The following is a 14,007-nucleotide window of genomic DNA, read 5'->3' as shown; positions in this document are numbered from 1 at the left end:
TGAATAAAATTCTCCCCAAACATTTAATAAAGTCAAATACAAATAAGGCAACAAGAGAAGTATCCAACACTTCTCTTTTCTAAAGTAAATGTGTACAGCAGATATATATAATCTACATCAGCAATACGATTTACAGGACAGGACAGAATTTCAAATCTAAAAAATCAATATAAAAAAATATTTTTTTTATAAATGTTTTAATTTTTTTTTGTCATTTAAGAATCGCAATTAATTGGAAAATAGATTTTTGGAGACCCCGAGCAAACGTGTATATTTATGTGCTAAGAATTGTGCGGGAACATCCACTGTTTCAACAAATATTAAAAACAAACTTACATCGCATTGTAAACATTCAGTGTAAAACAATATTGTTCAACTTTTACTTTCAGTTTGGAAAATGCTGCTACTCAGAAAAGTTAACTGATGATTTCACTTTAACAATATAAATACCTCACAAATTGATGTTTGGCTTCAAATATATTTTCCGGGTGATGGTTCATCAAGTAGCTTCTCTTATTTCCCGTGGTTGTGCGCCGTGACCCGCTCTGTGTCGGCTTAAAAACGCTCGAGACGAAGGTAGCGTTTTAGTACGCGGACCTCTGCCAAGAGGTTGTTTGTCAGTTTGTTAGCAACATAACCCAAAAAGTTACGGATGGATTTTGATGAAATGTTCAGGAAATGTCTATAAATTACAATTCCTCTTGACTACTACAAACACACTTCTCCTGTATGCTTCCTCTTTCTCTCCCCTTCGCTGCGCAGAGGATTGTGAGATATTTAGTTTATTTTCATACCGCCCAATGCAGAAGCGCCAGAAAAAAATGACACTTAACCTAGTTTTTGTTTGACACCCTTACACGACACGGCATTAGTGTGAGGACTTTGAAACCACAATACCGCGGTATCTGCAAAACCGTCACACCCCTAACATTAACCATGTTTTTAATTTGCATTGGCAAAGACACTCAAGAAAGAAGGAAACATTATTGCACTTCTTTTCTTTCAACATCTTGTGTTTGTTGTTAAAAAGGTTTTTCAAAACAAATATTTGTCCACAGTAATGTGAACCTGTTACTCCTTTTGTGTTATAATTGTGATAATTTAAGATGAAAAGAAAACATCTTCCTGCAGAATCTGGATAAAATGTATTGTCAGTCAACTGTTCCATCAGGATTCTTTTGTACTCTAATTTCAAATGTCGAGGACCAAAGTTAATTAGGACCAGGTTTACGTAATGTAGTTTTCGGACCATAGGGCGCACCGTATTATAAGGCTCACTGCCAATGAGCGGGTCTATTTTCATACAAAAGGCGCACCGGATTGCAAGGCGCATTAAAAGGGTCGTATTACGATTATTTTCTACATTTAAAGACTTCCTTGTGGTCTACATAACATGTAATGGTCAAAATGTTGCATAGATGATGTTTTACAGAACATCTTCCAGTCACTTTCTGACCGTCTCTTCAGGATGCCCCGTTTTGTGGGTGATCCTATTTACGTGTCTCCACTTCGACAGCGTCTTCTCCCCGTCATCTTTGTTGTACCGGTCATTTTTAGCGCTTCCATAGCGAGTTTACCGACAGATATAAGTTAGAACTCTTTGCTACTTTATATTGGAAATGGCAACAGCTGAGGATGAATGCCCCACAAAAACGAGGAGGTTATTGACTATAATGGCGGACGCGTGCACATTTTAAGGACATATGCAGATCCCAAATACACATCAGCAGATACCAATAGGTAAGAACAGTTGGTTTTGTATAATATTGCAAAACAAAACGCCAGATAATATGTCTGCTAATAGGTGCCATTTTGGGGTCCTTATACACACACACCATAATAATACCGTATGTTGAAGCACAGTGCGTCTGACTATGGTAGCCGTAATGCTCCGACAATCCATCAAGCGGTGCGGCTTCGTAGCTAACCAAAGTCGTACAGATTTTTGGACGCTGGGTGTAATGTTCTATATTCTCAATGGAACATCAAAGTTTTGGTGTTGCTTTGCCTGCATAATTAATTGAACAGGCGTCAACCTGCAGTCCACAAGTATCTGTTATGTGTGACTGCCATCTACTGGTCACACTTATCATTACACTATGTACCAAAACTCCGGCTGAGTTTCCTCCGCCGGGTGGCGGGGCTCTCCCTTAGAGATAGGGTGAGAAGCTCTGCCATCCGGGAGGAGCTCAAAGTAAAGCCGCTGCTCCTCCACATCGAGAGGAGCCAGATGAGGTGGTTCGGGCATCTGGTCAGGATGCCACCCGAACGCCTCCCTAGGGAGGTGTTTAGGGCACGTCCGACCGGTAGGAGGCCGCGGGGAAGACCCAGGACACGTTGGGAAGACTATGTCTCCCGGCTGGCCTGGGAACGCCTCGGGGTCCCACAGGAAGAGCTGGACGAAGTGGCTGGGGAGAGGGAAGTCTGGGCTTCCCTGCTTAGGCTGCTGCCCCCGCGACCCGACCTCGGATAAGCGGAAGAAGATGGATGGATAGATGGAATATGTACCAAATAAAATTGCGTCGAGGTCGGTAAGCACAACCAGAATTAATACGTACATAAGGCGCACCGGGTTATAAAGCGCACTCTCCATTTTTGAGAAAATAAAAGATTTTAAGTGCGCCTTATTGTTCGAAAAATACCGCACTTGCAATTCAAACAAACAGTTGAATAAATCTTATAGACTTGACTAAACTAAACTGATTGGCCAAGCATGAAAGTCCTTCAATACAATAAATCTTAAAGGCATGACTCTTCAGTAAATTCCAAAACAGACATTTGGAGTTTTAGTCTGCTGTTTCTTCCAGGTCTACAAAGAGTTTGGTCTCCATGGGTGTGCTACAAAGTCTCTCGGTGCTGCTGTTTGTTTTCGCTGTGGCCTCGCCAACCACGCTGTCTGACAAGGACTATGGCGGCATCCCCCTGTGGATCAACCGCTTGCTCGGTGAGCCCAGCGTGCTGAGCCTAGAGGGCCGCTTGGACCAAGCCTGGTACCGCGCCAACAACCCTCAGGCGTGTCCTCGGCAGTGTGACTGCCCCATTCAGTGGCCCACGGCGCTGTACTGCGACCACAGAAGTCTGGCTGCCGTCCCTGGGTTCCTGCCAGCCACAACTCAGTACCTGTTTCTGCAGGTAAGGAGGTTCTTTGGAAGTTGTCCACTACTCCACCACTCGGTCTTGGTTTTGTATCTTTCACAGGGAAACAACATCTCATCTTTGTCTTCGCCACATCTGGCAAACATCACTGGGCTCCGATGGCTCATCCTGGACCACAACCGTTTGAGAAGTGACCAGCTGGACTGGGGTTTCCTGCAAAACCAGACGCTACTGAATTACTTCTTCGCCAACCGCAACCAGCTGAGCTCGGTGCCCAGCGGTCTGCCAGACGGTCTCAAGCAGCTCAGACTCGCCCACAACAAAATCAGTAGCATCGCGCCCGGTGAGCTGAAGAACTTGCAGAACCTGACGGTGCTGCTTTGTGCAAGGAAACCGACTGAAGACCATCAAAGAAGGAGCGCTCGATGGTAGTGGACCACTCATCATGTCATGTATCCCTAGAATAATGGTATTATTTACCACGACAATACCAGACCAACAAGTGTGTTCATGTGTTACAGGTCTCCTTGGTCTTCACCTGCTGGACCTCGGCGGCAATTCCTTCTCATTAGTCCCCAAACATTTACCGTCCTTGGTGCAGCAGCTCTATCTGTCCAATAATTCCCTCTCTGGGGTCCACGAGGACAGTTTGGTGGGGTTGGTGAACCTCAGGCACCTTGGTCTAAGTCACTGTGGCCTGCAGAGCCCCCACATCCACCCTAAGGCCTTCAACCTCTCCAGCCTGCTGGAACTGGACTTGTCCTACAACGAGCTTGTGAGCATACCCACAGTGCCCACCACCCTGCAGCACTTCTATCTGGAAGCCAATGACATTCGAGGTAAGCAAGCAAAGTTAATACTTGCACACACACACACACACTTTAATTAACACATGTGAGCCCAAACTAGAATCTCCCAATAACGATTGAAGGAAATGGAGTGAATACATGTCAGTTGTATCAAATAAGTCAATGTAAAGAAAGAATGATCCCCTAAATGTAATCAGTTGTTCTTTATCCCATTTCTGACATCTACTAAAAGTTTCATTAATATCAGCCCAAACTACAAACGAACAAAAACAACTAACTAACTAACTAACTAACTAACTAACTAACTAACTAACTAACTAACTAACTAACTAACTAACTAACTAACTATATACTTAAACTGAACAACCAACTAACTAGCCAGCCAACCAAATAACGAATTAACTAACTAAGTAATTAATTAATTAACTAGCTAACCAACTAACAAGCTAAACCAACTACCAACCTAACTAAACCAACCAACTAAATAAACCAACTAACTAACTCAACCAACTACCTAACCCAACCAACAAGTTGAATCAACTAACTAACTGAATGTACTGACCAAACCAACAAACTAAACCCATGAGCAATTAACTAAACTAACTAACTTAACCAACTAACCAACTAACTCAACAACTAACTAAAACAACCAACAAACAAACTATACCAACTAACTAACTAAACCAACTAACAAACTAACCCAACCAACAAACTAACTTACTCAACCAACTAACTAACTCAATGAACGAACTTAACCAACTGCCAAACTAACTAAACCAAGACACTAACTCAACCAACTAACTAACCCAACTAAACCAATGAACTAACTAAACCAATTAACTAAACCAAATAGCAAACTAACTAACTAACTAAACCAACTGACTCAACCAACCAATCAACTAACTAAAACCAACTAACAAACTAACTAAACCAACTAACTAACTCAACCACCTAACTAACTCAACCACCTAACTAACTCAACCAACTAGTTACAATCGGTTAGGTCAAGCTGTTCTTTGTTACATTTTTGGCTGTTTGTGTTAATTTCCTTTCTTGTGCTCTTATTTTGTTCCACTTCCTGTTCTGGTTGTGTGTTCCCTGCACAAGCTTCACACTGCTTCTTAGTGCCGTCTTCATCACCTGGGGGCGATTGCTATTATGTTTTTCACCTGCTGCTAATGATCACCTGGACACTTTTCAAGCCAGTCACTCGTCTTTGCCGGAAAAGTTTAGAGTCTTGTTTGTCGGAGGACAGTGTTCTGAAAATTACTTTCAAAAAGTAATTAACTATAGTTCAAATATTGAATCACAAATGGAATTACTCTTAAATTAATGTTATTAATTACTAGGGAAAGTAATGAATACGTTACTTAAAAGAACGTTTAAATATCTGGCATTTGCATTGGATGGATGTTTCATATAGAGCAGTGGGCGTGTGTCTGTGCTTTTAAAAGGTGTGGCCTGTTGCCAAGTTACGTGCGATGTCATCGAGGGTTTCAACGGAGCTGTGTTTGTTAGCTTTAGCAGTTAGCCAGCTCTTTTTAATCTTTTCACCGGATTGTGTCACCTCTGCTTAATAAAGAGATTGAATTTGCTTCCATGGCTGTCGTACCTTCTTGTCAACAAACAGGGTATTGTTTGGATGGCGAGTTTGTCACTTCAATCACTGATTTGTTGTTCATTACTCCCATTGTGTGCGTGTGTTGTTGTCTGCTGTGTCACAGTGTAATGGTGCCTCATCCTGTTTGATATCAAATTAATTTTAGTGCGATACTGCTTGTTGCTTTCACCAGTAAAACGATATTTTCCTGCACTTATGACACTGTCTTTTTGTCGACATGAAACCACATCATAAGTAGCGTGACACGTTACATCACGCTATCGCACACGGCGTTGTAACGGACCGAAAAGTAATCAATTAGATTACCCGTTACTATTGAAAGTAACTGTTATTAAATAATGACGTAAATAGAAACACTGTGGGACGAACTATCAGTTAGTAGCATTTTTGACTTCTTGTTAATAATGAAAAAGGGCCACACTCATATTAAAGAAGTCATACAATATTATTCTTATTTTTTACTTTCAACGCTTAAATCTCTAGAACAGAGGTGTCAAAGTCGTTTTCACTGAGGGCCAAAGTTACGCAGTTATGTTTGGCCCCAGAGGGCCGCTTCTAACAGTGAATACTATTATTACACCATTTTTTATTGCATTTTATTAGTAGAGATTAAAAAATAAATAAATAAAAAAAAGTCTAAAAAAATATGGTAAATTGCAATAATTTCACCTCAAAATTTACTGTATTTTACTGTAAATGGAAAAACAGTACTGCTGTTTTTATGGTTGAAAAAAAAGGCAGCTCAGTTGCCAGAATTTTACTGTAAAATGTACTTCTTTTTTTTTTTTACTGTAAATAAAAAAGACTGCAATTTTACAGTAAAATTTGGGCACCTGAGCTGCCAGTTTGTTTGTTTTTTCACCGCAAATCAACAACTGTAGATTTTTTCAGTGTATTACTGTAAATACCAAAACGGCACCACAGTTTATTACAGTAAAATAAGTACAGTTTTTTTCATTCAGAGAAAAATGCTGTAAAAACCACAGTAAATTTCACAATTTTACCATGAAATCTATTGCTACTTTTACATTGCACAATTTGATGGATAACTTGCTTTGTAATCATTACTATTATTTCTTTGAATGTTTGATAACATATTTTTGCATAATTAGACAATATTTAAGTTAACATAATTTGCAATTACATAGAGTACATATATATTTTTAAGAAACATTACATTTAGTAATGAAAGTTATTTGATACAACTTATTTGTGGGCTTTGTAGGGCCAATTAAAATGAAGTAGCGGGCCACATCTGTTTGACACCTGTGCTCAAGAGCAACCTCAGATCCATCCCTCAATTATATATATTTTTTTGTTAGTGTTTTCTGTTTGTTTGTTTAATGCCCTTTTCAGTGCCAACAATTTGAAATAAAATTGTGGGGATATCTATAAAACAATCCTTCAGACTTCCTCCAAACGGTTCATTTGGAATTTTGTTCAAGTGTGACATCAGCAGGTTATCCATATATGGTAGAAATTTACCCAAACATTCTTGTGCCTGTGTGCCTTGTGTGTGCAAAGAAGATTCCTGCTTCCCACAAACTTTCACAAAAAGATGGATTTTTCGAAAAAAACTACTTTTACTGGCAGGCTTGGTGACTATGATTTATAGCAGTGAAACGGTAGGTACTAACACTTGGTTAGAAATATGTGAATGATACAAGATGCAATGTCAGCTGAAATAGTTTTGTAGCTAGATTAGCCTTCTACTGTAAGACAACTGCTGGGATGTTGCTGACTGTTTTTTTTTTAATGTTTTTTGTTTAGTGCCCTTTTTACTTTTAAAAACAAATTTTTTTATGGCAAACACACAAAATAGGGCCTTTGACAAATGTTCCCCAACAAATTTAAATATTTGATGTGAAGTATTTGGAGCCTTGAATAAATAGGTCAATAAGTCATAACATTGTTTCCGCCCGAATGCAGCTGAGATAGGCTCTAGCACCCCCGCGACCCCGAACGGGACAAGCGGTAGAAAATGGATGGATGGATGGATTTTGGTTCCTCATTATTATTTTGAGCAATTACAGCTTTAAAGGGAAAAAAACAGCCTGCATGACAACTTTGTGTTATTAGAGTTTACATTAAAACATTTTCTCTTTAAATTTCACCGATTTGCTCTTTTATTACACTTTTTTACGTGCTTTTTGCTGTAATAGTATTCATAGATTGTGCCATGAGCTGTTAAAACATTATTTGTGGACACCTCTGGCCTAGGGTGTCGTAAAAAAAAGGCATAATGAGCAAGATAATGCTGAAAAACTCCCACAATAGTTACTCGTTACTTTACAAAAATGACATACGGAATTAGTCTTAAATAAATGTTATTAATTACTAGAGAAAGTAATTGATACGTTACTTTAAAAAAGTTTAAATATCTGGCATTTGCAGTTGCGTGTGTCTGTGCTTTTAAAAGGCGGGGCCTTTTGCCAAGTAACGTCATCGAGGGTTTCAACGGAGCCGTTTGTTAGCTTTAGCAGTTAGCAGTTCGCCAACTCCTTTGAATCTTTTCACCGGATTGTGTTGCCTCTGCTTAATAAAGAGATTGAACGTGCTTCCATGGCTGTCAACAAACGGGGTATTGTTTGGATGGCGAGTTCGTCACTTCAATCATTGATTTGTTGTTCAATATTGCTATCGTGTACATGTGCGTATGTTGTTGTCTGCTGTGTCAGAGTAATTCATGGCAGAACGCTAAAACCGCGACAACAGACCACCTTCAATCAATCAATCAATGTTTATTTATATAGCCCTAAATCACAAGTGTCTCTACGCCATAACAACATCTGCGGTACAGAGCCCACATAGGGCAAGGAAAAACTCACAACCCATTCGGACGTCAATGTGAATGACTATGAGAAACCTTGGAGAGGACCGCATCCGATCTCTAGAGGAGACCGGATGCAATGGACGTCGAGTGGGTCTGACATAATATTGTGAAAGTCCAGTCCATAGTGGATCTAACATAGTAGTGAGAGTCCAGTTCATAGTGGGGCCAGCAGGAGACCATCTCGAGCGGAGACAGGTCAGCAGCGCAGAGATGTCCCCAACCAATACACAGGCGAGCGGTCCACCCCGGGTCCCGACTCAGGACAATCAAGCAGTTATTTAATAAGTAAACCATGTAAACACTAAAATACGGTTATGATTTCATTATGTGGGTTTTGGCTGTCTATCATAACAAAGCTATTGACTTTGATTGGGAAGTTGCTCAGACCAGGACGGAGCTTGGGTGGAGGCTCCGTCAAGGAGGGAGGGGCTGGGCGGATGGCTGCGCTACAGGGGAGGGGCAATGTTATCACGGAGAAAAAGTAGGTTAGCAAAAGAAAAAGGGAGATTGGTATGAAGACATCTGACACGGTTTTAGAGAAAACAGAGCCGGATGAGGGAGAAGCACATGTTGTTCTACTTTCCAATCTCCTCTTTCCTCTATCTAAACCTTGCTCCACCAGTCTGACCTAGAACACTATCAAAACGCTTGGTCATGGTACAAATTGGGAAGCAGTTTTGGCTGTGGTAAAAAAAAAAAAAAAAAGCAAAACACTCCAACACACACCTAGCAGCTCCAGTCTGGCTGAGAGCAGCATTATGACTCAAATAATAAGTGAGAAAAGATGGTGCTCCACTTTTTGAGTAATATAATACAAAAATATAGGAATGACACAATAATGACAACGAACAATATTGCACTTCAGATGGAACAATAGAAATAAATAGAAATAACAATATTGACAACTACTAGGGTTGTCCCGATGCCAATATTTTGGTACCGGTACCAAAATGTATTTCAATACTTTTTTTAAATAAAGGGGACTACAAAAAATGGCATTATTGGCTTTATTTTAACAAACAATCTTAGGGTACATTAAACATATGTTTATTATTGCAATTTTGTACTGAAATAAAATCGTGAACATACTAGACAACTTGTCTTTTAGTAGTAAGTAAACAAACAAAGGCCCCTAATTAGTCTGCTGACGTATGCAGTAACATATAGTGTCATTTATATTCTATTATTTTGTCAACCTAATGAGGGACAAACCGTAAAAAATTATTTTTAATCCACTTGTTCATTTACTGTTAATATCTGCTTATTTTTTATTTTAACATGTTCTATCTACACTTCTGTTAAAATGTAATAAGCACTTGTTCTTCTGTTGTTTGATACTTTACATTAATTTTGGATGATACCACACATTTTGGTATCGATCCGACGCCAAGTAGTTACAGGATCATACATTGGTCATATTCAAAGTCCTCATGTGTCCAGGGACGTATTTCCTGAGTTTATAAACATATTATGAATTTTAAAAAAAAGAAAAAAATCGATGTAATCATAGTACTATCGACTAGATACGCTATTGTACTTGATATCATTACAGTTGATGTCGGGTGTAGATCCACCAATGGTATTTGTTTACATTCAGGGGTGCTAGCTTGCTGTTAGCGGTTAGTTATTGTATCCTCCTACAGTGTGTAGTGAAGCATGTTTAGCTATTCCTCGTCCTGCAGGGATGATACTTGTAAGAAACTTACTTTAATTGTCACCATGGAACCGGGGATTGGTGATTTAGAAGTAGCTAAAACACTGCCGACTGCGGATGGACGTTAGCTGCTAGCTTGCTAGCTATGTCTTAAAGATATTCTTCCTGAGGGCGTTTCAGTGTTATAACTTCACTTTTGTCGTCAGTTTTTAGGCCAAAATGCGTCCGTTCTCCCTTTTCTGTCTACACACTGTCTGCTTGTAAGTACTCCGTGTGTGCGCGCTGCCGAACATGCTCCTCTGCTCGTAAAACCAGCAATGCTATGACGAGATGACGCACCATAATGCCAGTTAATTGTATTTTTTTTTTTTTAAATGGGGAACCGGTACCTTTCAAACAGTATAATACCGTTTTTGATTCATTAGTACTGCGATACTATACTAGAACCGGTATACCGTGCAACCCTAATAACTAATAATATTATTAATTACCTTTATTTTTAACATTAGAATTGTTTCAGATGCAACAATACATTAGAAAAGTAAAGGAAAACGAGCAAACTCTATTAACCTTTGACATTGTTATGGTAAAGTTAGGTGAAACTTTAGCAGTGATGTGGGTGTTTGTGTGTGTATGAATACATGTTTGATGTTGCTCCATTTATTTTATTTGTTTAATGTTGTTCTTTCCAGCTATTGAGGCAAATCATATTGTTGATGATCTATATTTGCTGTACATAATTTATTTCATAAAAGAGAAGTGTAGGATACTTATTTTGTTGCCTTATTTGTGTTTGACTTTATTAAATGTATTTATATTATCATTTGGTGCAGCCGGGCCGGAGCAGGAGGGGATAAAAAGAGAAAAAAAGGAGGACAGAGGGGAAAATTGCGGGGACAAGAGGGGGGGTAAGACAGAGAGACAACAACAACAAACACAACAATAACAATAACAAACACAACAACAACAACAGAACAGCATTGTCAAACACGATATGTACAAATATGATAGTAAAAGTGATAGCAAAGAAGCAGTTAGTGAAGTAAATAATAATACAGAAATGACAATGAACATAATTATACTACAAATGGATCAATACAAATACCAATAGAAATAGCAATATTGATAATGAATAATAATTACTTCTATTATCAACAATACAATTGTTTCAAATGCAACAATATATATATGCAATGATACTTTGAAATACAAAAGAAAGCAGATAAATGGAGGGGAAGAAAGATGCAAACTGTATTAACCTTGTAGATTGTTATAGTAACAATAGGTTAAGCTTTGTCAGTGTGCCATGTGTTACCCAGTTCCCCATAGGGCAGGGGTGTCAAACTCAAATACAGAGTGGGCCAAAATTTAAAACTGAACAAAGCCACGGGCCAAGGTTGAACAAATTAACCTTTTAATAGGGACCCAAACAAGTTTTGCATTGAATGTTGAACAAGCAAGGCTTATATAACTTTGTAGTGACATGCAAAATCGAGTTTTAAATAATGATAATAATAATAAAAAAATATCAATGGCATATCAAATACAATTTAAATAAAAATGTAATGCCTCTTTTCTATTTGCAGCCTTCTGAAGTAAATATCAACATTAACTTTTTCCACAGGCTAATAAATTATAAAATAAAATAACAGTGAATAAACCAACCATTCAGGACTTTAAACTGCTCAGTTTGTAACACACTGATCTAATCTGATATCCGGCATCTTTTCTTGGATGCTAGTTCATTATTGTCGGGGCTCAGGCTTTGAGCTGAGGCAACCTTCATTATCGAACAAAGTTGTTCATCAGTCATTATATCTCGTAGTTCACCCGGACCACAGTCTTGGGGGCGTGCCTAAAAGGCACTGCGTTTAAAGTCCTTTACGAGCTGTCGTCACGTCTGCTTTTCATCCAACGTGCCGGCCCAGTCACAAGATATGTGCGGCTTCTGTACGCACACACACGTGAATGCAATTCATACTTGACCAACAGTGATACAGGTTACACTGAGGGTGCCCGTATAAATAATTTTACCACTGTTAGAAATATGCGCCACACTGGGAATCCACACCAAACAAGAATGACAAACACATTTCGGGAGAACATCCGCACCGTAACACAACATAAACACAACAAAACAAATACCTAGAACCCCATGCAGCTCTAACTCTTCCGGGCTGCTATATACACCCCCGGAATTACACGGCGGGCCAAATTTGGTATATGCACAGTCTGTGTGTATGTATGTTTGTACAGTGAATGTATATGTACAGTATGTGTGTATGTATGTTTGTACGGTGAATGTATATGTACAGTATGTGTGTATGTACAGTATGTTTGTACAGTGAATGTATATGCACAGTATGTGTGTATGTATGTTTGTACAGTGAATGTATATGTACAGTATGTGTGTATGTACAGTATGCTTGTACTGTGAATGTATATGTACAGTATGTGTATATGTATGTTTGTACAGTGAATGTATATGTACATGTATGTGTATATGTATGTTTGTACAGTGAATGTGCGTGTGTATGTATGAACTTTGAGTGCGTAGGTATGTACTGTATTTGTGTATGTATGTACTGTACTTGTGTAGGTATGTATGTATTTATGTATGTTTCTGGGAGTGTGTGATGGTGCTCCATTTAAAGCCAAACAGAGGCTACCGTGTGTTCGCTAGAGGAAGTATTTTCTCGAACGAACACACAGAACACGGCGCCAACCCGACGCTTTTTGAACTAGTAAAGAACGCAGAGCTGTCTGCTACTCTCCTTCATGGCATCTCTTGCGTTTACTTTAGAGCTCAACTTGACCAATTTCTGCAGAGAAGTGGGCCCCCCGAGCTACTCCAGGTTGAAGACCCTGCGACTGGACGGCAACAGGATGTCCTACCGAGAGCCCCCGTCTGACTGGGTCGACTGTCTGAGAGTGATCGAAAGTATTCACATTTGAACACGCGTTGATAATAAAACCCAACATCATTGTCATTCTTAAGCATTTTTCCTGTGGGTTTCCAACTTCACCATGTTTTTCCTTGGACACCGAGTGTGACATGCTGTCTCATTTCTTCAAGTAGTGGTTCAACTGAGCTGGGAGTATATGTAACGGACATTTAAGACTGGCAATACTCAGTAGCACGCCCTGGGAAGACACTGACTCACTTGTACTAACATCCCCGGCTGCAGAGCAGGGATTTGAATGTCGTCTACGAATGTTGACCAGGGACTTGAAGACCGTTAAACACTTAATACTTGTCATACGGTCTTAAAGGTGCCCTGTTGTGCAAAACCGACTTTTCCTACCTGTTGGTACCTGCTTATGTTTATTTGTGATCTGACTAATTTGAAATAAAATTGTGGGGATATTTATAAAACAATCATTCAGACTTAGTTTGGAATTTTGTTCAAGTGTGACCTCAGCAGATTATCCATATATAGTACAAATCTACCCGAACAGTTTTGTGCTTTCAACTATGAAAAAGTCGCTTTGAGTGTGTACAAAGAAGAGTCCTGTTTCCCACAAACTTTCACAAAAAGTTTTACTTTTACTGGCAGGCTTGGTGACTATCATTTTTAAGTACTAACAGTAGGTTAGAAATATGTGAAAAATACAATACGCAATGTTAGCTCAATTGGTTTTGTAGCTAGATTAGCCTTCTACTGTAAGACAATTGCTAGGATGTTACTGACGCCACGTCCAGCTCATGTCCCACCTATTAAATATGTGTGGGGGTCAAGCTAGCTTGGTTCTCAATGGGTACTAGGCGCTATTTAGCCTTTCTCGAAAAAAAATGCCCTATGCTCGGCTGTACGATTTTCTTCAGAGTTCCACGAGAGGTTATCAAAAAGGGAGGAAGAGTGCAACATTTTATGAAACGACGACGAAAAAAGCATGCCGCTCACACTCCAGCTCAAGGGAGCAGCGTCAAAGAATGCACAAGTTTGCATTGATCACTTTGTTAAAGGTTTGTTTGATATACTTTTAACGTTTA

At 39.3% G+C, this 14,007-nt stretch overlaps 1 protein-coding gene across 1 annotated transcript in view; it reads left to right on the top strand.

Annotated features, from left to right (window-relative positions):
- The window catches only part of LOC133622283 (lumican), a 15,463-nt gene extending 2,068 nt beyond the window's left edge, over positions 1-13,395 (top strand). Inside the window, 5 exon segments of the mRNA XM_072915850.1 lie at positions 2,808-3,132; positions 3,199-3,477; positions 3,479-3,524; positions 3,618-3,935; positions 12,817-13,395. Coding sequence (XP_072771951.1) covers positions 2,808-3,132; positions 3,199-3,477; positions 3,479-3,524; positions 3,618-3,935; positions 12,817-12,968 — 1,120 coding nt within the window. The 3' untranslated portion in view covers positions 12,969-13,395.
- The last annotated feature ends 612 nt before the right edge of the window (positions 13,396-14,007 follow it).

This window comes from Nerophis lumbriciformis, linkage group LG23, assembly GCF_033978685.3.
Source record: "Nerophis lumbriciformis linkage group LG23, RoL_Nlum_v2.1, whole genome shotgun sequence".
NCBI lineage: Eukaryota > Metazoa > Chordata > Actinopteri > Syngnathiformes > Syngnathidae > Nerophis > Nerophis lumbriciformis.
This window is presented reverse-complemented; position numbering and strand designations above follow the sequence as displayed.